Source organism: Bos mutus, chromosome 10, assembly GCF_027580195.1.
Source record: "Bos mutus isolate GX-2022 chromosome 10, NWIPB_WYAK_1.1, whole genome shotgun sequence".
NCBI lineage: Eukaryota > Metazoa > Chordata > Mammalia > Artiodactyla > Bovidae > Bos > Bos mutus.
Window position 1 is genome coordinate 18,224,590 of NC_091626.1, and position 27,298 is coordinate 18,251,887.

Here is a 27,298-nt window from a genome sequence, read left to right on the forward strand (position 1 = left end):
GACTCTTGAGAGTCCCTTGGACTGCAAGGAGATCCAATCAGTCCATTCTGAAGGAAATCCGTTCTGCATATTCATTGGAAGGACTGATGCTGAAGCTGAAACTCCAATACTTCGGCCACCTGATGTGAAGAACTGACTCATTGGAAAAGACCCTGATGCTGGGAAAGATTGAAGGCAGGAGGAGAAGGGGACGACAGAGGAGGAGAAGGGGACGACAGAGGAGGAGAAGGGGACGACAGAGGATGAGATGCTTGGATGGCATCACCAACCCAATGGACATGCGCTTGAGCAAGCTCTGGGAGATGATAAAGGACAGGGAGGCCTGGTATGCTGCAGTCCATGGGATCACAGAGTCGGACATGACTGAGCAACTGAACAACAAAGTATTACTGCTAAAAGTCTAGCAATCTTATTTTTTAGTGATTTAAAAAAAAATCTTGAATGAGGTTTGAAACTTTTAATCCAATTCTGAAAATATAAAAAAATACTGTGTTTAAGTAAACCAGAAAGAAAAACACCAATACAGTATACTGACACATATATATGGAATTTAGAAAGATGGTAACGATAACCCTATATGCAAGACAGCAAAAGAGACACAGATGTATAGAACAGTCTTTTGGACTCTGTGGTAGAAGGCGAGGGTGGGATGATTTGAGACAATAGCATTGAAACATGTATATGTGAAACAGATCGCCAGTCCGGGTTCAATGCATGAGACAGGGCGCTCAGGGGTACAACGGGATGACCCAGAGGGATGGGACGGGGAGGGAGGTGGGAGGAGGGTTCAGGATGGGGAACACATGTACACCCATGGCTGATTCATGTCAATGTATGGCAAAACCACTATAATATTGTAAAATAATTAGCCTCCAATTAAAATAAATAAATTAAAAAAAATTTTATTAGCTGCTACACACTATATCCTCTACCTTCTTTGGCCAAGGAGAGACCTCTAGATCTCCTAAATGAAATAAAACAGACTGACCTCTTCTGTCCTTTTAAACCTTTGCCATCTCCACTTCAGACTACTATTCTCAATTCCTTCTTATCAATCACTCACCTCCTCTCAGCCATGCCTCCTCATTCCCTGAAGTCTTTGGTACCTGGCTTCTAATCTTACTTTCTCACTACTGCCTGACACCACTGTGATTCATTTTAATCAATATCTTTGTTAAAAGCTCATGTCAATACCCTAACATCAAAGTTCCTTTACATCTGCAATTCCAAATAACCTTTTCTCCACTCTGTGTAGGCAATTTTCCCCAGTGGGCAGACCCTGGAGTTTGTCGATCCACTCCTCCACTCTGTCCACTGCCTCGTTATCCTTCCAAGTGTAACTCCATTTTCATCGATTCTCCTCCTTTGCAGAGCCCTCTTAGCTTCTCTTCCACTCTACCCAGCTTTAAACTGTTCATCCTTTAATACATCCAATACCTGGCTTGAGATTCATGGACAATTTTTGCAAGGATAGTCTCGCCAACAACTCACTGCTGCAATGACAACTGTCATAAGCAATGCACATTCACACCTCTGAGACTATGTTCATACATTTCCCTTTCTCTGGGACTTTCACCTTCCTGGCAAATTCCTATTCATCCTTCAATAGTTCCCACGCAATTTTCATCAAAGCTGAATTAGCTCCTCTTTTCAGATCATTTTTGTATCAAATAGCTAGCTGCTCATCAAAGTAGACCATTTTTACCTTATCATGTTCAGCACAGCTGAGCCCTAGCTGCTTTTTCAGCTTGTCCAAATTCTAGAAGCAATCCTGATAAGCAAAAAGTACTTTAAAAGACTCATAATCTCTCATGAATCAAGCTCTCAGGCCTGGGATCCTGGAACTCATGAACAAAAATCCCCTTAAAACTTGAATCATCACTGACAACCAGTACACAGTACCTTCAGAGAGAACCACAGGATGGTCACATTATACCCAAGAAGTAGTGTTACCATCCTTGCTCCAGGGATGGCAGAGGTCACAGAGTGGTTTATCTGTCTCTCTCCCAACTGCAACCAATTTCCCTACTTGGTGTCCCAGCACCTCCAAGAGTTGCTGCCTTACCCTGACCATCCAGTTGCTGACCCCATGGTTATAATGATCTTCAGATAATAATGTTCCTTTATGGAGTTCTGACGGAGAAGGCAATGGCAACCCACTCCAGTACTCTTGCCTGGAAAATCCCATGGACGGAGGAGCCTGGTAGGCTGCAGCCATGGGGTCGCTGAGGGTCAGACACGACTGAGCAACTTCACTTTCACTTTTCACTTTCATGCATTGGAGAAGGAAATGGCAACCCACTCCAGTGTTCCTGCCTGGAGAATCCCAGGGACAGGGGAGCCTGGTGGGCTGCCATCTATGGGGTCACACAGAGTTGGACACGACTGAAGTGACTCAGCAGCAGCAGTAGCATGGAGTTCTGAATCATCTTAGCCTGGGAATCTTTATTTCTCCTTTAAAAGAAAAATTTGTCACCAAGACTGGTGACCTGTTAAGAATCTGGGCTAAGACTGACACACCCTGTCCAGTCAGCCTCTTGAGAATCTCCACTGTAGCAGCTTCAGATCTCCTAGCTCTTCAGCATCCTTCCTTGAGGTGACAACTTTCACATTGCTACCTGAGTACAGACAGCATGTCCTTGTCATCTCCACATCCCCTGTACCCTGACGTAGAGTCTGACTCACAATAAGGAAGAATAAACAGAGGACAGGAGGAAGAAAATGGAAACAGGTAACGGTTGCTCGCTTTCCTTCCAGCGACTCACTTCTCTTTCTGCAGATTCTCAATCTGCTCGGTCAGGACTCTCTCCTCCTGCTGCATAGCTGCCTGCTGCTGCTCTGTGATGTCAGTCTCCAGGGCCACCTCACTAGTCAAGGTCTCTTCCGTGACATCAGACATGGAAGGCAGCCGAACCACAGCAGGAGAGGATGGACATGGATAGTTTCCTCGACGAAGACGCCCCTTGCCCTGCAAAGAAAAATACATGTTAAAGGTAAATTGAGTGACTCCATCAGTTTTACTTGGCCCAGTTAGGATAACAAGTGTAATATTTCCATCACACCTGGTGAATGGTGGGAATAAGTGGAAACATTCTATGAGACCTAAAATATTTATAGGCTAAGTATTTCTTGCCAGAGCACTGGAAAATGGGTATGTAGGGGGGTGGGAGTGTAAGAACACACCGTGTACTGGGATGAGGTTATCTTTTTTAACTAAGGTATAGTTGTTTTACAATGTTGTATTAGTTTCTTCTGCTGTACAATGAAGTGAATCAGCTATATGTATACACATATTCCCGTTCCTCTTGAACCTCCCTCCCTCCTCCCCTCTTCTGCCCCTCTAAGTTATCACAGAGCTCCAAACTAAGCTCCCTGTGCTATAAAGCAACTTCCCCACTAGCTATTTTACACATGGTAGTATATATGTATCAATCCTAATCTTTATAATGATATGAGATTCTTCTATTAATCTAAGCTATCTCCTGCAAAACTAAATATCCTGCAAATTAAATATCCACACATGGCTATTTAAATTTTAATTAAATTAAAGTTAAATGGGATGTGGGGGAGGGATAAATTGGGAGATTGGAATTGACATATGTGTATATGACATATGTGTGTACTACTATATATAAAACAGATAACTCATAAGGACCTATTGTACAGCACAGGGAACTCTACTCAATACTCTGTGATGGCCTATATGGGAAAAAACATCTTTAAAAAGAGTGGATATATGTATAAGTGATTCACTTCACTGTACACCTGAAACTAACACAACATTGTAAATCAAGTATACTCCAATAAAACTTTTTTTAATTAAATAGAAGTAAAAATTTAGCTCTGCAATCACCCTAGCCAGATTTCAAAAGTTCAACAGCCACAGGTGGTTAGTGACTACCACAAGGAAAAGTGCAGAAATAGAGCATCTCTATCATCAAACAAAGTTCTGAGGGACAACACTGCTCTACAGGAAGACTATACAAAACAGGTCCTAAAACTCAGTTTTATTTTTTTTAAATACCATTTATATATTATAGGGTGTTAGTGAGAGATATTCTCTAAGAACAACTCAAGAAACTTCCTTCTTGAGATCAGAGGGGGAATAATCTCATTGTTTTAATTGGTTACTTGTATGTAACTTTAGCCTCTGATAATGACAATTAAACCTCCTGCTGAGAACAACTGGACCAAACATAAAAACCTAACAGATTCTTGAAGGCGCTATAGAGTTAACAAGGCAGACCAAAGAGAGGTTGGCCCAGTATTCAGGGCTAATTTATATTTAAGAGGCAGATGAGAGTCTGAACAGAGCTTCTGACAGACTACAGCAGGAGTCAGCAAAACATGGCCTTTGGGCCAAATGTGTCCTAATTGCAGATTTTGTAAATAAAGCTTTACTGAAATACTTTTCTGCTCATTAATTCATGCATTGTCTATGGCTCTTCTGCAGAATAACGGTAGCACTGATAGTTGCAGCAGCTTCCATGTTCCACAAAGCCTCAAGTATTTAGGCTATGGGCCTCTAGAGAAAATTTGCCAAGCCCCGGGGTAAGAATAATAGTCCAGACCCAGGCAAGGGTGTGAGCTGTAGTTGGGTGTTGAGTGTGGACTCCATGCATGCCTGATGCTGGGACCCCTAAGGTTTGTAAATTGAAATTATTATAGTCATTGCAGATACTGCAGGCTAGCTTCAAGTTGTCTGAATGGTTCAAAAAAACTGTAATCCCTAAAATTGGATTCAAGTAATCTCAGATTGCTAGTGTCCTAGAACGTGGCAGAAAACAATGAAAACACTGGAGGAAAGTAACACCATCTTAGGTTTCAAAATATTTTTACAAATAATTTTTAAAAATACTTTGCTCACATACAATAAAAAGTAAGCAAGCACAAAAGGAGACAAGACAATGTAAATGGAAACCAGTAAAAACAACAGAAACCCTCAATGACACCAGATATTGTGACTTTCAGAACAGACTCAAAGTAACCATGCTGAAAGACACAGAAAGACATAGCTTAACTAGTGGACTGGAATAGGTCAGAAGAAAATATAAAGAATCAAGCAGAGAAAACAAAACACATTTTTTTCTATAAAAATTCAATAAAGAAGATAAAGAGGACACAATAAAAAGATCTACCATATGCAAAAAGATTACTAGGAGAAAAGAGAGATCCTATAGGAGAAATACGAAAGAAATAATAGCAGAACATCTTTCAAAACCAATTAAAGATATCAACCTACTGACTGCAGAAAATCTTCAACCTCTAGAAAAGATAAACATTGGGTTGGCCAAAAAGTTCATTTGGGTCCTTCCATCTGATGTTATAGGAAAAGCCCAAGCGAACTTTTTGGCCAGTCCAATGAAAAGAAGTCCATATCATACCTAGAGACAGCTGCTAAAAAATAAAGGCAAAAAAAATCTAAAAAGAAGTCAGAAAAAAAAAATGTATCTGCAACAAAGAAGCAACTATTTGATTCAAGGCTTACTTTTCAACGGAAACAATGGAAGTCAGAAAACAACAAATAGTATTTTCAAAAGATGAAAGGAAAAAGTAACTGCCTGTCTAGAATTCTATACATTGCAAAAGCAGCCTTCAAGAATGAAGTTTAAATAAAGACATTTTCAGACATACTAAGATAGGAAATCTGTCACCAGCAGATCTGCACTAAAGGAAGGGCAGACAGAAAATGACCCAAAGAGAAAAGTCAAGGAGAAAGAAATGAAGCAGTTAAAACAGTAAAGATGTAAGTCTAAATGAATTTTCATAAAACATAAGAATAATATATTGCATTTAAAATACAGATAATTTAAAACATCTGCATAACAACAACAGCAATATATCAAACAATAGCTAAAGCATATTAAAGACCTTGTCCTATCTAGGAAAAAAATAAAAGCACCAACTGACTTTGATAAATCAGAGATGCCTGTTGTAATCTTTAGCTGAAAACTAAAAGAAGAGTAAAAAAGTATAAAACTTTAAAACTAAGGAAAAAATTGAATACAATATGTAGTCAAAAGAAAAAGGAAAAAAGAACAAAACAGTAAGAAAGAAACAAAACATATATCAGGTAGGAAAAATTAAAAGCACAAAATAAAACAGTAGATTTAAATCCAAATACATCAGTGATTACATTAAATTAAGTGATTAAATGCATTAGTTAAAACCTGAAGATTATCAGACTGTATTTAAAAAAAGAAAATTCAATTATAGTAAGTTTACAAGGCATGGATATAAAATATTCAAAATTCAGGAAGGCTGAAAGCAAAAAGGCAGGAGTAAAAGACATACCATGTCAACACAGAGAAAACAAGTGTATACACACAAATCAGTAAAGTAATATACCTAACCAACTTAATAAACACAAGTTATCTAATAGACATATAGAATTCATGACCTAACAACTACAGGATATTTTAAAGCACACACAGCAAAGAGAGTAATAGATTTTCTCTGAAACAGTTTATCTGACCTTTAAAGTAATTTAAAGTAAGTTTTCTGATAGTACAATTACAAAGAGAAAACTAAAAATCCCTATGTATGCAGAATTTAAGAAACACGTATCTATGCATCAAGAAGATGTGATACATATATGAAATAATGCAATTTGCAGCAACATGGATGGACCTAGAGACTATTATACTAAATGAAATAAGTCAGAAAGAGAAAAGCAAATGTCATATGACATCACTTATACATGGAATCTAAAATATGACACTGAATGAACTTATCTATGAAACAGAAACAGATTCCCAGACACATAGCACAGACTTGTGGTTGCCAAGGGGGACAGTGAGGGAGAGATGGATTAGGAGTTTGGGATTAGCAGATATAAACTATTATATAAAGAATGGATAAATAACAAAGCCCTACTGTACAGCTCAGGGAACTATATTCAATATTCTGTGATAAAACAATAATGGAAAAGAATATGAGAATGATATATGTGTATAAGTGAGTCATTCTGCTGTATGGCAGAAATTAACACAACACTGTAAATCAACTATACTTGAATAAAATTTAAAAAAAGAAAAAGAAATAGACTTCTAAAATACCCATAGCCAAAGAAGAAATCACAACAGGAATTTAAAAAGTCTTTGAACTAAACAACAATATAAAAATCTGTGGGATACAGTTTAACCCTGTTGATCTTAAAAGTTATAAGCTTTATATGCATACATTAGAAAAAAAAGGTTAAAAATTAAAAAGGTAAGTACTTTAGAAAACTTTAGAAAAAAGGTATCTATTTTAGAAAACTAGGGAAAGAACAACAAAATAAACCCAATGAGAGAAAAAGGAAATAAAGAGTAAATAAACACTAGAAAAAAGAGGACCAAAGGCAAACGCAGCTCTTTGAAACAACTAATAAAGAATTTTAAATGCTGGCAAAATTGATAAGAAAGAAAGAAACCACAAATAACCAAAGGAATGAAAAAGGGGGCACTATCCAAATCTCGTAGACATGAAAAAGATAAGAGGCTACTATGAACAACTCTATGTTAATAAATCTGAAATTTTATACAAAGTGGAGAAATTTCTACAAAAGTCCAAATAACTAATACTGTCAAGGAAATAAAAAAAAAAATGTGATTAAGTTTATAAACTTAATCTATAAATAACATCTTTATAGACAGAAAACTGGAAGCTTAGATGATTTCACCAGTAAACAAGAAGAAATAAAACACAAATTCTTCCACAGAATTAAAAATAAGGACTACTCTCCTGCTCGCCACAACTAGAGAAAGAAAAGCCCACACAGCAATGAAGACCCAGCACATCCATAAATAAATAAAAATTATAAAAAAGGACTACTCTCCAACTCATTTTTAGAGGCTAGCATAAACTAGATATTAAAACATAGGACATTAAAAGGAAAGTTTATTAAGGGACAATTTTACTCAAACAAAGGTGCAAAAATTCTAAACATACTATAAATCAATATCAATAAAAATCCCAAGACAATTTTTGTGAAGCTGATTCTATAATTTATATGGCAATATATACAGAGCCAAGAATAGTCAAAACACTATTGAAGAAGGTAGAATGACTTGTTCTAGCAGGTATTTTTAGAAAGCTATACTAATTGAAATAGTGGTGTTGATAAAAAGACAGTAAAAACAGACTAGAAAGAGATCCATGAATATAAAGACCACTCCCTACATTGTATCATATACAAAAATATTTTCAGGTGGATTATACACTTAAATGTGAAAGGTGAAACAATAAAGCTTGTACACAATAATAAAGATTATCTTCATAACTTAAGATTGTACAAAAAATTCTTAAACATGACCCTAAAAATACTAGTCTAAAGAAAAAGATTGGTAAGTTAGGCTACATTAAAATTAAGAACATCCTGTTCAATGAAAGACACCTTTAATAGTGGAAGAAGAAATTACACAACGGAAGTAATCAATAAAGGGCTTATATCCAGAATCCATTAAGAACTCTTTCAAATCAGAAAAAGGCAGACAACCCCATCAGAAAAATGACCAAGAGTTGTGAACAGGTCCTCCATCAAAGAGGATATCCAAACTGCCAACATACTTACGAAAAAGTGCTTAAGCACATTAGAGTCACAATACAGAAATTTAAAATGAAACCCTAATGACACAAAATCACTGCAGATGGTGATTGCAGCAATGAAATTAAAAGACACTTACTCCTTGGAAGGAAAGTTATGACCAACCTAGACAGCATATTAAAAAGCAGAGACATTACTTTGCCGACAAAGGTTCGTCTAGTCAAGGCTGTGGTTTTTCCAGTGGTCATGTATGGATGTGAGAGTTGGACTATAAAGAAAGCTGAGCACTGAAGAACTGATGCTTTTGAACAGTGGTGTTGGAGAAGACTCTTGAGAGTCCCTTGGACTGCAAAGAGATCCAACCAGTCCATCCTAAAGATCAGTCCTGGGTGTTCATTGGAAGGACCGATGTTGAAGCTGAAATTTCAATACTTTGGCCACCTGATGTGAAGAGCTGACTCATTTGAAAAGACTCTGATGCTGGGAAAGATTGAGGGTAGGAGGAAAAGGGGACGACAGAGGATGAGATGGTTGGATGGCATCACCAACTCAATGGACGTGGGTTTGGGTGGACTCTGCGAGTTGGTGATGGACAGGGAGGCCTGGCATGCTGCGATTCATGGGGTTGCAAAGAGTCGGACACGACTGAGTGACCGAACTGAACTGAACTAAACTAATGATACACCCATTAAAATGGCTAAAATTAAAGAATCTGACAATATAAGAGCTGGGAAGGAAGTGAAGCAATTGGGAACTCTCATGCACTGCTAGTACAATACAACTCTTTTGGAAAAAAAGTTTGTCATTATGGACTCAGGATGAAAACAAATTTTACACACACATATATATATATATATCCTGTGACCCAGGATATAGTATTGCACTCCTGTATAACCCCCACAAAAATACATCCATGTCACCATCAAAATTAAATGTATCAGAATGTTCATAGAAGCATTACTCATAATTCCCCAAAATACAAGCCCAATGTCCATCAACACTAGAATAGATTAACTGTGGTATAAGCATACACTAAAATACTATTACAGTAACAAGTATGTGCTATAATGAAACACAATAATATGGACAAGTCTTACACATATAAGGTTGAGTGAAATAAATCAGATATAAAATACCTATTATATGAGTCCATTTATATAAAGCTTAAAAACAGAACTATAGTGCTCAGGGATACACACTTTAATGGGAAAACAACAAAGAAACAGAGTAAATGATTAACACAATACTCAGATTATTGCTTACTTTGGGGGGAGGGAAAGGATTATGATTGGAAAGAAAAAGATAAGAGCTTCTGGGGGTTCTATATCTTGATCTAAGGGTGGTACATGGATGCTCATAATTCATCAAGACATGTATATATGTCTCTGTCCTTTTCTATATGTGTCATATTTCTCAATAAAGCCAGTTCCTCTTCAAAGCTAGTTATGTGTGCAAAATACTACTATCTTTTGAGAAGATCTGTCTCAGAAACTGCTGAGCTAGCCCAAATGACAAGGTGAAAGTGGAGGGTAGTTCTAAAGACGTTCAGGCTCATTCTTCCAAACGTATGCCCTCTAAAACATGCAACAGGATGAAAATCAGGAGGATGACAAGATTGCTATTCCACTTTTAGTTCTGGGATCAAGAGGTGAGGAATATGTTATGAAAGCCCTCAACACAAAGGATCAAATTTCACCATATATATGGAAACACAAAAAACCTCGAATAGAGAAAGCAATCTTGAAGAAGAAAAATGGAACTGGAGAAATCAACCTTCCTGACTTCAGACTATACTACAAAGCTAGACATCAAGACAGTATGGTACTGGCACAAAGACAGAAATATAGACCAGTAGAACAAAACAGACAACCCAGAGATAAATCCACAAACCTTATCTTTGACAAAGGCAACAAAAATACACAATGGAGAAAAGACAATCTCTTTAACAAGTGGTACTAGGAAAACTGGTCAACCACCTGTAAAAGAATGAAACCAGGATACTTTCTATCACCATACACAAAAATAAACTCCAAATGGATTAAAGATCTAAATGTAAGACCAGAAAACTATAAAGCTCTTAGAAGAAAACATAGGCAGAACACTCTTTGACATAAATCACAGCAAGATCCTCTATGACCCACCTCCCAGAGTAATGGAAATGAAAACAAAAATAAACAAATGGGACCTAATTAAACTTGAAAGTTTTTGTACAACGAAGGAAACTATAAGCAAGGTAAAAAAAGGCAGCCTTCAGAATGGGAGAAAATAATAGCAAATGAAACAACTGATAAAGAATTAATCTCCAAAATATACAAGCAGCTCATGCAGATCAATACCAGATAAATGAACGATCCAATCAAAAAGTGGGCCAAAGAACTGAACAGACATTTCTCCAAAGAAGACATATGATGGCTAATGTGCTTTGTTGCTCAGTCATGTCCGACTCTTTGTGACCCCAAGGACTGTAGTCCAGCAGGCTCCTCTGTCCACAGGGTTTCTCCAGGCAAGTATACTAGTGTGGGCTGCCATGGAGTTCACTGGAGATGGCTAATAAACACATGAAAAGATGCTCAACATCACTCATCAACAGATAAATGCAAATCAAAACCACAATTAGGTACCAACTCATGCCAGTCAGAATGGCTGCCATCAAAAAGTCTACAAACAGTAAATGCTAGACAGAGTGTGGAGAAAAGGGAACCCTCTTACACCATTGGTGGGACTGCAAACTAGTACAGCCACTAAGGAGAACAGTGTGGAGATTCTTTAAAAAACTGGAAACAGAACTGCCATACGACCCAGCAATCCCGCTGCTCGGCATACGTACTGAGGAAACCAGAACTGAAAGAACATTGTATTCCAATGTTCACTGCAGTACTGTTTACAATAGCTAGGATGTGGAAGCAACCTAGATGTCCATCGGCAGACGAATGGATAAGGAAGTTGTGGTACATATACAAAATGGAATATTACTTAGCTATAAAAAAGAACGCATTTGAGTCAGTTCTAATGAGGTGGATGAAACTGGAGCCTGTTATACACAGTGAAGTATACAGAAGTATACAGAAAGAGAAACACCAATACAGTATATTAATGCATACATATGGAATTTAGAGATGGTAACAATGACCATATATACAAGATGGCAAAAGAGACACAGATGTAAAGAACAGACTTTTGGACTATGTGGGAGAAGGCGAGGGTGGGATGATTTGAGAAAATAGCATTGAAACATGTATATTACCATATGTAAAATAGATGACCAGTGCAAGTTCAATGCATGAAGCCGGGCACTCAAAGCCAGTGCACTGGGACAACCCAAAGGGATAGGGTGGGGAGGGAGGTGGGAGGGGGTGTTCAGGATGAGGGGACACATATGCACTCGTGGCTGACTCATGTCTATATATGGCAAAAACCACCACAGTATTATAAAGTAATCAGCTTCCAAAAAAAAAAAAAAATCAGTCTGCCAATTTAATGAAGGATGACCCCAGATAAGACAGCATTGTAGAATGGAGGCAGAGAATGGGGTTTTGAGTGTTAAAGTCCATTATGACTGGTCAGGATCACATTATAAACTCCAAGACATCTTCTCATTACATACGATTTTGACTATTTTAATGAAGCCAAATGAACAACTAAAACTTAATGTGATATAAAAGCCTCAGGGAGCTGGAAAAAAATCTGAGCTTATCCCTAGTATTCACTTCCCAGTATTCAATAAAACAGCTGCCTGTGTTCTGAGTTCATACCATCACCTGGCCACCTAAGTACCTCACAATGGGTTAGTTAAGAATTACTTAACAGAGCTGAAGAAAATCAAACAATCTTTCTAGGTATGCTCTCTTAAGATAGGATTAAATAAAAATTAAGAAAGAACTCCTACAGCCCAGAGTTCTCTTATAAGGTCAGAGAAAGTAAATTTTAAAGTTAATTACATAGAGCTTTTAGAAACATGGGAAAATGTTAATACTGTGTTATTAACATTTTATTATTTTTATATTTATATTATTTATATAATATATACATATATTTATATATTTATATAATAATAAATATATTAATTATTTTATGGCCTAAGAACTAGGCCATAAATAAGTATATCATAGGTTCTCTTAAAATCTGCAAATACATCAAGGTATTTCCCAAGTGGAATAATATCCTTTATTCTCCATACTTTTCTGTACCTCCCAACTTTTCCATAATAAGCACAAATCAGTTTTTTTTAATGAGTTTTTTTATAGCAACATTTAATATATATTCTTTTCAAGTGTTTTTACTCATAATTGCTCTTTTACATTCAATAGACTGAAAAAGGCAAATATTTTCTCTGCATTATGATAAAAACACATTTGACCTCGTGGACTCCCTGGAAAAAGCAGTTAACACTCTAAGAAGTGGTTTATAGTAACCTTTTTTCATTTTCCACTACATAGCTGGTCTTTCTCCTATCTATTTATAGGGGTTTTTGCTCATTAACTAAGGAAAATTAGACTTTGTGATATGATTTGTAAATATTTCCTAAGGTATATTATTTCCCTTTTGCTTTGCTATGGTCATTTTGTCATGCATAACTTGATAACTATGCCAATGAACCTATCAACTTTTAATAGTTTTATATAATAGAAAAACCTCCTCTACTCCAAGATCAGAGTATATTTTTCTATCATAATAGGGATTTTATTGGTTTTGATTGATCACATAGTTCATGAACAATGTATACTTTACTACACTTACTGAAAGATCTATAAAAACATATTGTAAATCCTTTTCTGAACAATTATCCCAGTGACTTTTCAGCTTAAACTTTAAAGAAAAACTTTTTAAAATTAAGATTTTTAACTATACTTTTAAGTGTTGATGAGTATTAAGTCTAAAGTCTCACTAATCCATGATATAATATCATACACAATATTCAGATTTCCAACCTCTTATCAACAGTTACTAGGAAAAGCAATTATGACAGAAAGCCAAGATCAAGGATCCAGTGTAAGATGTTACCATGCTTATGGAGAGTTAACTATTTTCAGTTTGTAAAGAAAAATAAACTAGCACTTGATTTCACCCTTTCAAGATCGGAGGAGGTGGAATTCCCTTCTTCTTAAAATACATATTTGTAATTGAACTCATGGAAACAGAGTAGATTGGTGGTTTCCAGGGGAAAACGGGTGACAGTGGTCAAAGGGTACAAATTTCCAGTTATACGATAATAAGTTCTGGAGATATAAGGTACAGCATGCTGACTATAGTTAACAATACTGTACTGCATATTAAATGCTGCTAACAGGGTAAATCTTAAATGTTGTCAACAGCAAAAATAAAAAAAGAAAGAAGCAACTATATGAAGTAATGAATGTGTTAACTTATCTCATTATGACAATCATTTCATAATATATACATATATCAAATCATCATGCTGTACACCTTAAATTTACACAATGTTGTATGTCAATTAAATCTCACTATATACACTGGGGGGCTTCCCTGGTGGCTCAGATGGTAAAGAATACACCTGCATAGGGGGAGACCTGGGTTCAATCCCTGGCTTGGGAGGTTCCCCTGGAGGAGAGCATGGCAACACACTCCAGTATTCTTGCCTGAAGAAGCCCAATGGACAGAGGAGCCTGGTGGACTATAGTCCATGGGGTTGCAAAGAGTTGGGCATGATTGAGCAATTAAGCACATAACACACTGGGAGAAGAAAGAAAAAACCAAAACACATGTATTTAGAGCTCTAAAAGAGCGCATTTTTAAAAATGCAACATATATACACTGCTGAATTTTACATGGATAGCCAACAAAGTCTTACTCTATAGCAAAGAGAACTCTGCTCAATGTTATGTGGCAGCCTAGATGGGAGGGGAGTTTGGGGGAAAACAGATACATGTATATGCATGGCTGAGTCCCTCTGCTGTTCACTTGAAACTATCACAGCATTGTTAATCAGCTATATTCCAATATAAAATAAAAAGTCTAAAAAACTGATCTAAAAATAATTCTGGATTGTACAAGATGTACAATATAGGGCCCACTGACTTGATAAATTATAGTAATTCGATCACATTTGGTTTCAGTTTCTGTGTTACCCTAAGGTGAGTGTTTTTAGTTTCTTGGGTAGCCACTTCAGCCTGTTTTCCTTTTGCTCCCCTTTTTCATTTGTTCCTATTTTTTTTTTTTTAATTTAGATAATGATAACCATTTTCTGCTGGTAAAAGCACAACATTTTCCTTTTCTTTTTTTTTTTTTTTTTTAAATAGAAAATTATTTAATCATAAACTCCTTTTGCCAAATTCAGACTTAAATTGAAAAAAAAAAAAAAACACATGTTCCTATTTTTTTTTTTTTAAATTTAGATAATGATAACCATTTTCTGCTGGTAAAAGCACAACATTTTCCTTTTTTTCTTTTTTTTTTTTTTTAAATAGAAAATTATTTAATCATAAACTCCTTTTTGCCAAATTCAGACTTAAATTGAAAAAAAAAAAGATATAGAGTATGCAGAAATAAACTCATGCTTATAGTTAATTATCTACAACAAAGAAGGCAAGGAGAAACAAGAGGAAGAGATAGCTTCTTCAACAAATTGTTGGGACAACTGGACAGCTACATGCAAAAGAATAAAACTTTCTCAAACCATATACAAAAATAAATACAAAATGCATTAAAGACTTAAATGTAAGACCTGAAACTCCTAGAAGAAAACACAGGCAGTACACTCTTTGACAGTGGTGTTAATATTTTTTTGGATATGTCTCCTCAGGCAAGGGAAACAAAAGCAAAAATAAACAAATGGGACTACATGAAAATAAAAAGCTTTTGTATAGCAAAGGAAGTTATCAACAAAATTAAAAGGTAGCCTACTGAACGTGAGAAGATATTTGCAAATGATATATCTAACAAGGAGTTAATATCCAAAATACTCAAAGAACCCATACAACTCAACTTCAAACAAAAAACAACCTAATTAAAAAATGAGCAGAGCACCCGCATAGACGTTTTTTCCAAAGACAACATATAAATGGCCCAAAGACTCATGAAAAGATGCTGGACATCACTATCATCAGAGAAATGCAAATCAAAACTACAATGAGCTATCACCTCACACCTGTCAGAATGGTTATTATCCAAAAGATAGCATGTAAGTGTTGGTGAGGATATGGAGAAAACCCTTGTGCACTATTGGTAGGAAGGTAAATTGGTACAGCTGCTAGGAAAATACTATGAAGGTGCCTCAAAAAATTAAAAATACTACCATATTATCTTACAATTCCACTCCTAGGTATTTATCATAGGAAAACAAAAACACTAATTCAAAAAGATCTATACACCCCTATGTTCACTGCAGCATTATTTACAATAGTCCACATATAAAAGCAACTTAAGTACCTACTGACAGAAGAATGAAGATGTGGTACACATACACGTACACACACACACACACACAGGAATATTACTCAGTCATAGAAAAGAATGAAATCTTGTCATTAGCAACAACATGGATGGCCCTAGGCTATACTAACTGAAATAAGTCAAACAGAAAAAGACAAGTAATGCATGACTTCACTTATATGTGAAATATAAAAACAGTCACAATGAAACAAACAGATTAATAGATACAGAGAACAAACTGGTGGTTGCCAAAGAGGAGAGGGATGAGTTAAACAGGTGAGGGAGATTAAGCGGTACAAACATAAAATAAATAAGTCACAAGGATGTAATGGGGACTATAGTCAATTATACTGTAATATTAAAAACTCTGTACAGCGACAGGTTAGACTAATAATGGTGGTCATTTTGTAATGTATAAAAATATCAAATCACTATGTACACTGCAGCATTATTTATAATAGTCAGGACAGGCAAGCAACCTAAATGTCCATCAACAGAGAAATGGATATACAAGATGTGAAACTTATATACAATGGAGTATTATTAAGCCATAAAAAAGAATGGAATTGTGCCATTTGCAGAGACATGGATAGACTGAGAGATAGTTATACAGAGTAAAGTAAGGCAGAAAGAGAAAAACATCATACAGTGTCATTTGTAAGTAGAATTTAGGAAAATAGTACACACCAACTTATTTGCAAAGCAAACACAGAAACAGACATAGAGAACAAACTTATAGATACCAGGGAGAAGGGTGGGTGGGATGAACTGGGAGATTGGAATTGATACATATATACACTACTATTTATAAAGTAGATTGGAGAAGGCGATGGCACCCCACTCCAGTACTCTTGCCTGGAAAATCCCATGGATGGAGGAGCCTGGTGGGCTGCAGTCCATGGGGTCGCTGAGGGTCGGACACGACTGAGCGACTTCACTTTCACTTTTCACTTTCATGCACTGGAGAAGGAAATGGCAACCCACTCCAGTGTTCTTGCCTGGAGAATCCCAGGGACGGGGGAGCCGGGTGGGCTGCCATCTCTGGGGTCGCACAGAGTCGGACACGACTGAAACGACTTAGCAGCAGCAGCAGCAGCAGCAACAGATCCTCTCTCCATCATGTTGGGTGTTACAACAATAAATGAATAGATGAATTTGGGAAGAACTGACAACCTTTATAAATTCAGTCTTCATTTTCAAATCATTTATTTGTTTAAATCTTTTGTAATTCTTGGGGCCTAAGACTTTCTCTATATAAATCTTCAACATTTCTTATTCTAGATTTCTTTGTTCAAGATATTCCTTGGTATTTTATGTTGCTGTTTTGAATGTATGTGCATGCTAATACAATGTATGTGTGAGTATTCTTCTTCCCTTATATCATCCAACTGGTACTACGAAATCATTCATTGCACCCAGATACTCTATCATTTGTAACTGCTTTTGAGCTGATTTTTTTGAGTTCTGCATGTATATAATAATAATGAAAATGGTGATAATTTTACCTTTTCTTCTACATTTATATCTTTGATTCCTTTTATTATCTAATTGCACTAGCTAGTTCCTCCAAAACAAGGTCAAATAATAGTGAGGATAACAGACAATGAGGGTAACTGGCTTTTCCTAATTTTAATTAGAAAGCTTCCAATGTTTCTCCAGTAAGCAAGATACTTGTTGGGGGGTGGGGAGGGGAACAGATATATTTTATCATGCTATGAAACTACAGCTATATCACCATATTTTAATAAGATTTGAAAAATAATATCTATATAATTATATCAAATGCTTCTTAAATATCTATAAGGATAATATAACTTGATTTTTTTCCCTACAGATCAATTGTGTGTGTGTGTTGTGTTTAGTCGCTCAGTCTTGTCTAACTCTTTGTGACCCCGTGACCCCAAAGCAGCCCACCAGGTTCCTCTGTCCATGGGATTTCCCAGGCAAGAATACTGGTGTAGGTTGCCATTTCTCCTCTAGGGGATCTTGCCAACCCAGGGATTGAACCTGCATCTCCTGTATCTCCTGTGCCCTTCCCTGCTGAGTAACATGGTGAATTATGCTATTAAAGTCATTCTTGCATTCCTCGGTTAAATCACACTTAGTCAAAGTTTAGGTTTATGGGCCACTGAGTTACGCTTGATAGTATTTTAACTTGGGATTTTTGGATTAATATTCACAGATATAGCAGTTCTGAAATTATATATCAAATGTTTTACTGCTATACATACATATCAATATGTATTTGTACATATGCATATATGTGCGTATATAAAGACATATATGTAGAAGTATACATATATATATGTATCAAGTGCTGTTCTATGGCTTACAAATACAAACTCATTTAATCTTTGAGTTTGGTACTATTAACCCCAGTTTATATATGATAAAACTGAGGCTTGGAGATTAAATGACTTGACCATGTTACAATAGCTAGTAAAATGCTGCTGAGATTTAAACACAAAAGTTTACTCAAGAGCCCACTCTATACTGTTCTGCTTTTAATACTTGTACATAAAATTTGTATTAGTTTTTTCTTTTTCTTTGGGGGAGATGTTAATAAGTTCCAATGTTACACTCTTTTCATAATGTTATACCCTTCCTGTCAGCACTGGAATACCTTAAACTGTATTATATTTTTAAAGGGTTGGTAAAATTCCTCTTTGAAACTTTATGTCTGGTGTTTTTAAAAGAGGAAACTCTTAGAAACCTGATGGCCTCTCCTGACCTAAAAGGAACAGATCCAAATTACTAGTCCTGGAGTTTAAGAACCCAAAAACTTACTTGCTAATTCATTACATCTTATCATGCTCCCCTTCCTTCATTCTTACCAAGAAATCTTATATTCCAGCCATTGAAGTTTGTTCAGTTTTCTCAGGCATTAAGTTATCCAGCTCTCTGCTTTCCTACAGCTTTTTGAACAGACAAGGTGAGATTTAGCAAACTGAACTGCAATTATTTGTATCTTTGTTTACTAGAATGCTAATTTCTCTATACCACCAGCACCTAGCACAAGTGCCTAAAACTTAGGTGAACTGTGTTATACTTTAGTTAAAAAAAAAAAAAAAAAAAGAATGAGAATAAATGAAATTGAATCAAAGAGTAGGGGGACAGATCTCATCTTGCAGAAAAGGATAAGAAGTAAGTGTCTAAAGTGTTGTCTAAAAAGAGAAGTATCTCTGAAGAAACACACTGAAGGTAATCTCATTTTTACTTAGTAAAGTTTAAAAATATTAAATGGATTTACAATACTGAAGTGAATCATGTTTTAGCTCTATAAATATCTTCCTAAAATAATAAACGAAATATTAAACTGTGAATACCTTAGGATTGTCATAACTTCACTAAATATACATAAGGAAAAAGTCCAAGGGAGATACAAGTATTCTAAAATATTAACATAAAATTGTGATTTTCTTCTTGCTTTTTGCACTTTACCCTACTGTTCAAATTTTTCCGCAAACTATATGAAACATGTATGTCAAAGTGTCTTCTATGTAGAAACATAAGATCTTAGGTTTATCAAATGCCTAATTTTAAGATATCATATAAGAGAAAAAACAATTTTAGTGACTTAAAAATGCTAAATACAAAGTAGTTTATTTTTCAAGTTTGGTGAGAAATTAGAAAACTGTTTCTTTAAAAGCATTAACTATTATACAAAAGTATAATACTTTTATTATATTATGTAATGCTCAAAATTCTCCAAGCCAGGCTTCAACAGTATGTGAACTGTGAACTTCCAGATGTTCAAGCTGGATTTGGAAAAGGCAGAGGAACCAGAGATCAAATTGCCAACACCCGTTGGATCATAGAAAAAGCAAGAGAGTTCCAGAAAAACATTTACTTCTGCTTTATTGACTACGTGAAAGCCTTTGACTGTGGATCACAACAAAATGTGGAAAATTTCTTAAAGAGATGGGAATACCAGACCACCTCACCTGCCTCCTGAGAAATCTGTATGCAGGTCAAGAAACAACAGTTAGAATAGGACATGGAACAACTGACTGGTTCCAAATTGGGAAAGGAGTGTATCAAGGCTGTAAATTGACACCATGCTTATTTAACTTATCATGTGGAATGCCGGGCTGGATGAAGCATAAGCTGGAATCAAGACTGCTGGGTGAAATATCAATAATCTCAGATATGCAGATGACACTACCCTTATGGCAGAAAGTGAAGAGGAACTAAAGAGCCTTTTGATGAAAGTCAAAGAGGTGAGTGAAAAAGTTGGCTTAAAACTCAACATTAAAAAAACGAAGATCATGGCATCCAGTCCCATCACCTCATGGCAAATACATGGGGAAACAATGGAAACAGTGAGAGACTTTATTTTCCTGGGCTCCAAAATTGCTGCAGATGGTGACTGCAGCCATAAAATTAAAAGGTGCTTTCTCCTTGGAAGAAAAGCAATGACCCACCTAGACAACGTATTAAAAAGCAGAGACATTACTTTGCTGACAAAGGTCTGTCCTAGTCAAAGCTGTGGTTTTTCCAGCAGTCATGTATGGATGTGAAAGTTGGACTATAGAGAAAGCTGAGGGCCAAAGAATTGATGCTTTTGAACTGTGGTGTTGGAGAAGACTTTTGAGAGTCCCTTGGACTGAAAGGAAATCAAACCAGCAAATCCTAAAGGAAATCAGTCCTGAATATTCATCGGAAGGACTGATGCTGAAGCTGAAACTCCAATATTTTGGCCACCTGATGCGAAGAACCGACTCATTGGAAGAGACCCTGATGCTGGGAAAGATTGAAGGTGGGAGAAGAAGGGGACGATAGAGAATGAGATGGTTGGATGGCATCACCAACTCAATGGACATGAGTTTGAGCAAGCTCTGGGAGTTGGGATGGACAGGGAAGCCTGGCATGCTGCAGTCCATGGGATCGTGAAGAGCTGGACACGACAGAGCAACTGAACTGAATTATACAAAAGAGCTAGTTTTAAGCTTTAAATATGAATTTTTAAAAAAAGGAGATACAAGAATGAAATGAGACTATTTAACAATCAATTTTTAGAATGCAAATGGTAGCTCTTGCAGCAAATAAAATGCACAGGGAGCCACCATCACCCTTTCTTGTCTAATATTCCTTACTTTCTATTCTCTAAACACTCAACACCCCTGGATCACTCACTCTACTGTTTGTAAATCTTCATCTTCTCTTCTCTCACATATAATCCTACCATGCCAAGATCATGCAATTCTTATATTTCCTTACTCCATAACTTCTGCCTTTTATTCCACAAACCTAATTTTCAAGTTTCTTGAAAAACACCCTTGCCAGATATTACTGTGGTTCTTCCACTCCTATTCCTAAAAGAATTCCCTACATAATCTTTTTTCCTGTTTGTCCACATCTGAGAGAATAAGACAATTTCAAGGCTTCAAAAGAGATGCTGCTTTCACAATACACACAAAAAAGCACAAACACTGTTCTCCTCTTGCCTACTATGCCGAAGAGGTCCTAGGCCGAATTTTCCTCAGCATGGGTGCTACACGCTTCCTGTATGCGGATCTTCAAGTCCTGCCTCTTGCCTATACCATCGTGATCTCTGAAAGAGGGTTCTGGAGGAATAGAAAGAGCCAGGGTCTTTCAGTTGTGGTTTTATCTAACCATGATCCTAAACGGTCTTATCACAAGAAAAGAATTGTTAACTATATGTAGTGACAAAGCTTAGCTAAACTTATTGTGATAATCACTTCACAATATATATTAATACATACATCAAATCATTATGTGCTACATCTACAACTAATACAATGTTATATAGCAACTATATCTTAAAAAAAAAAAAGATTAACACTACAAAACTACCTTCTGGTCAGTACCAGAAACAGTAAGAACAGTTCTATATTCTCAGAAAATCTTCATTCTGGGGATCTAATTCTTTGTACGTCAGGTCACCTGAATGTGAAGAGTAGACTCAGACACTGTGCACTAACATAAGGAAATGATAGGAACACTTGCCAGAGTCAAGTCCACACCTGAATATCTTTTTCCTTTGGAGCTCTTCAAAGCTGCCACATTTCAACTGATTCTTAACTTTTCAATTATTAACACTTCACTTTTGGAAGGGCATTTCTTGCTTCTCTTGGTGTAGTCAATTGCCAAGTTTATCCCTGTAGACCCACACTGATATACAGAATTGCAGGTATGCCCATTTCTAACAGAGACATGCAGGCAAGCTCTTCAGAAAGCCTAGATGATGCAAGATTCACACGCACTGCCAACTGCTATGAGTGCAGCAAGAAACCCTGAAGATTTAAGAGCAATTTCAAAATTCCAAAATAAGTACATAAAATAGCAACTGATACTATTTTTAAAAACTAGAATGTTGTTTTTAAAATGCCTTTTTTAGAACTCTTATTAAACTAGACCCATTATGAAGAAAGTACTCTACAGTTAAAAGTTTTAGAAGTGATACATATTATATCCCAAACTTTGTTTGGCTGTGAAAACTTCTGTAGCATCTTTCAACAGGATAATTTGTGAGGTGGTTTGACAGATTAGTAAACGTTATTTCAAATTCTATTCTTCATATTAATTAGCTTAAATAATATTAAATCAATACTTATGTTTAGACTTATAATATAAATAAGTTACAAAAACACCTAATTTGTTATATAAGAGACATAACTGGATACACTGTGAGTACATCATATTCTGAAATCCTAGTATGGGAACAGCCTAGCTTATACTACACAAATCTAATTACATGGAAAGTACATGGTAGTAGAAAACATTTCAAAATGGAATGATCAGGATTCAACCTATTTTAGTGAAGGCACATATGATTATCTATAAGTCAAGAGTCTCCTAACTGATAAAGGCTGCTAGTTTTGCCCATCTCTAATCCTTTCTTCTTTAAAATGCTACCAGTTGTTTTTCAAAAAGAATTGATGGTAACGTTCTCCTACTTCAAAACCTTTCCATAGCTCCCAGAGCTTCAAAATCAGAGAATTCAAAAATTTTAATGCTACAAGTCTGGTTTCAGTCTAACTTTCCAAATTCTTCTCCACATCCACACAACCTGCCCAGCTCTAGCTATACAAGGTAGTCATATCTGTTTCGTGCTTCTCTGCCTCTGGAATTGTCATTCCCCTTTCTTCTCTCCATTTGTTAAATTATTTCTCCTCTTTTAACACCCAACCCAAATGACTTTTCACATTAGCAATAACATACAAATTCACTTCATTCCACTTAAGAAAAGTCACTACTGTATTTAATTACAGAATAGCAACTTTTCCACCTATGAAGACATGAATACTACTGACTTTGATTAGTTTATTTGTAGTGAATATTCTAAAAATCACTCTTTCTCCTAGATTCAGTTCTCAGATTCAATCCCTTAGTTGCTTAATGAATACCAAATACGTACGAGACATAGTCTTGATCTTAAGTCTGGACCCAACACCTGTTCTACAGCTAGATGCATATGCAATAGGATGCATATGCAATAGGATGCATATGCAAGTGGGAGTTTTCCTCATGTTCCCAAATTGTACCTAAGGTCAAAAGCTGAGGATAATTAAATACCCCCTCTTATAGTTTCAAGGAGCCAACAATAACTGGCTTCTCCTCTTAGGGCTTACTGAGAGTTCCATTTTCTTTAAACCAACACTGTCATCAATATTCTAGCACCTTTCCTTCAATATATATCTAAAGAGGCTTTTAAAAAAAAGAGGGGTTATTGGACTTTGAGAGGAACATAATGTTTATGAAAGGAGGATATTGTCTCTCCTCTTATAGCAAAAAAGCAGTGTCATAACGAATTGAAAAGGTAAGAATCCAAGTTTGAAGTCATCTGAAAGAAAGGCAGACTGGTATTTCATTCCCTGTTTGGGTGTCTGTATAGGCAAAAGACTTACTGATTTACAACTCTATAATATGCTTATGGGAAAAGAGAAGTGGGGAGAGACTGTGTGGAAAGTGTCACATAGGAAGGTAGGCAAGACTATCACCCACCTTAAGTTCTTAGGAACCAAGAGGTATGAAAAATACAACCTTTTCCCCAGTGTGCCTGCAGGCCCTAGAACTGGCCATGGGAGGTAGATCTGATTGGGTAAGGTCTTGAGGCAAAAAAAAAAAAAAAAAGACACACATATCAGAGACACATGGTATGAATGCCATCAATCAGAAGATGTAACCAAATCTTGCAAGGGATTGCCAATGCCTATGGAAACAGGACAGACTTCAGCTCACTGTCAGCACAGTCAGCACATCTTCATTTAGCCTGTCTACAATGAACCTGAATAGTAGTGCTGAATAACCAAGAAGACTCAATACTTGGCACATCATGTAGAATTCTGCTTCCCCTATCACTCCTCCCAGTTTCAACACCAGAGGATAAAAACAGCACAGGAAAGAGGGAAGGCAGAAGTGTGTGACCTAAAGTTTTCAGCCCCAGATTAAGGTCTATTCTAATCTGGGAAAAAGTGATAAGAGTACTGGATCAAGCCTGTGACTGATGCTATAATATGAAGAGAACTTAGGCTTAAATGGGGGGCAACCCACTCCTGTACTCTTGCCTGGAAAATCCCATGGACGGAGGAGCCTGGTAGGCTACAGTCCATGGGGTCGCCAAGAATCAGACATGACTGAGTGACTTCACTAGTCTTAAAAAATAGATTGAGACTAGAACATTTAAAAATTATGGAAAAAATGACAAGACGTGTTAAGGTACTTGATACATCCAGTAGGAAAGGGGATTTTAATACAGCAGAGTTGGAAGGCAATTACTAGATAAAAAGCAAAACTGATTTATATTTATATCCCAGCAAATCGAGATCTTCAACAAACTGGTTACACAAAGATGGACAGTCTCTGAAATTAGTTTCCATATATACTGGTGTTCCATCTCTTCATTCTTTTGTTGCATGTGTGAAATTTTGGCATGAGCTCTACTCTACTATTATTATTTAAGTCTAGAACCAGTCGATCGACAGGCTCACTACTACTTGCAGCTCTGTCTAAAAAATACTAAGTAGATAAGAAGTCATACTTCTACCTCTAGGAAGACAACAAAGTCACAGATAAGAATGGGTAAATAAGCATTTCTAATGATCGAGGATGATAATAACAGTAAAAGGTTTTTCAAGTAGTAAGGGAGGAGACTGATGAGAACACAGCTCATAGAGCAGAAATTTGACACCTCATTGCTTTCAATGTTCACCTTTCAATAATCACACCAAAGAAATCTACAAAGAGGCTTATCTGACAAAGAGGAAAAACCAGAATATTATAAATGGACATAGTTCAAAAGCATGATACAGAGGAAAGAAAATAAAGATTCTAAAGAGAGTAAGAGAAAAGCACGTGAAGGCTGAACAGGAAGTGGGACCTGAACTGGGGCTGCACATGGAGGGTGGACAGGCATGGATGACAGACAGAGCAGAACTGCTGGATGCATGAGAGACGATAATGTAAAGTGGCTGTGACACATTACAATATTAATACATACCGAGACTGAATTGCGGGTAATGCTCATAAATCTAACTGCAATTAGTACAGGTTTCTGGATTAGGAAGGACATGAAAAGGAAAGCAGACGGTTAGAATGTACATGTCATCGCCCCATTAAAGAGGTTTAATCTCTCAATGGAATGAATATATCCGTCTTCTGCAGCATCAGCAAAAAAGCACGGCTTGTCTACCTGCTGTGAAAAGTAGATTTATAGTAAAAAGTCTCTTCCTTTCTTCCCTGGATGGGTACTGCTAACTTGGATCTCTCAGAACTGAGTTCTTAAAAATTCATACTACAAAAAGGGTTTCACTTTTAAATGGGGTTTCTGTTTTCATCTGCTGGGGAGAAAATTTAGAATGTGTTTTGTGATGAGCTTTATTGAATACCTTTACTGGCTGGAAAAATTGTGTTTATGTTTGTTTTTAGAGAACACCCTTCACTAACTTAATCAACAGACATTTGTTGGGCACTTGTCCTGTGCCAGGCAGTTTAACAGTAAAGGAAGAAACAGAGTTACTTTAATGCTAATCTAAGGATAAACTATGAAGTATAGCGGAAGTATTGCTGGGCCCCTGCAAAAGCATGGGCTTGATGGTGGGGAAGCTTGCTTCTCTTTAGAGATTTACTGGGGATCTGAATGGGTGTTCACTAATACAGTTTTGTTTTACAATTCAGGGAAAGGGTATTAAATGGGCAATAATTAAACTTAAATGCAGTAGTAAGTTTCCAGTTACCTAGACCCTATTGATTATGGATCAGTGTGAAATGGAGTTATTTACATATAGGTCACTGGTTACAAAGGAAGATATTAAACAGAAAAGTGGCCAAATGGAAGAAATTAATTATCATTTTTGTACGGCTTTTCTTCAAAATCTAGCAAATCTTTATTTGATAATAGCAGATCCATAATGGAAATCTGTAACATATGAACCACAGTCTTGTAAGTGATTAAGTTGTCTGCACCCCGAAGTACTGGCAGGATAAGCAAAAGTGACATGGTTAAGGATGGGAACAGATGGTAGAAGGAAGTAGAACCAAAAGTTAGGGTGGGTCAAGTTTTCATAGAAAGAACAGGAAAAGAAAACAGGGCAACTTATTAAACCACCAACATTTTATCCAAATACTTGATTTATAAAATTCTTCACATTTAATTGAATATACATTTTATTGTATATAAAACTAAAAATAGTTAAAAGATCAAACATGAGGCATAACATTATACCCTGAGACAGGTGATTTTTTTTTCACTTGCTCTGTGTGAAAAAGATTTGGAGAATAATCTCTCTCCACACATCATAATGTGCACTGAAACTCCAAGGAAGTCGCCCACTTTCCCCTGTGATTCTATGTCCTGCATCTTACCATTGATCTACGAATCAGTGATAGCCTGGTCTTTGCTTTATTTTCAGCAAATTCCAGGCTACTAATGTCTTTGAGACGAGCCTTATATTTATTCATTTGTTCCACAACAATCAGCTCCACACAGCTGAAACAAAAGGAAAGAGAGAAAACTGTTAAGAGCTGAAGTAAATCAAATACATTATATCAGTCACAGACTACTTTTCAGCTAAGTGTGGTAGAATTGGAGGATAAGAGAAAAATCAACATCCCTTATTTTATGAGCTCAGAGACAGGGTTTATAATGGTGGTTCACACTTTAGTATCCACCTGAGGAACAGGTGTAAGTCCCGATGCCTAGGTCATACCCCAGACCAAGTAAATCAGACTCTCTGGGAATGGGACACAAATACCAGGCCTTTCTGGGGGAAAGCTCCTTTTGCAGGAAAGGTTAAAAATCAGCACTCTAGAAGGAAATCAGAGATCCGTGAAAAAAGGCCAAGGTGAAATACAGGAATATTGAAGTATTAAGACCAAAGAGATACAGAGCCACAAGACTACAGTTAGACTGGATTATAG

General features: G+C 36.4%; 1 protein-coding gene across 11 annotated transcripts in view; it reads right to left on the minus strand.

The window, feature by feature from the left end:
* The window catches only part of MYO9A (myosin IXA), a 257,282-nt gene that overhangs the window by 9,864 nt on the left and 220,120 nt on the right, over positions 1–27,298 (minus strand). For 8 of the 11 annotated variants that reach the window (XM_070377371.1, XM_070377369.1, XM_070377374.1 and 5 more), the window contains 3 exons: positions 26,744–26,867; positions 25,380–25,433; positions 2,766–2,968 (listed from right to left, as the gene is read on the minus strand). In XM_070377371.1, the coding sequence (XP_070233472.1) occupies positions 2,766–2,968; positions 25,380–25,433; positions 26,744–26,867 (381 nt within the window). The remainder of the gene's footprint in view (positions 1–2,765; positions 2,969–25,379; positions 25,434–26,743; positions 26,868–27,298) is intronic. The other 3 variants (XM_005905590.3, XM_070377376.1, XM_070377370.1) reach the window with 1 other exon arrangement.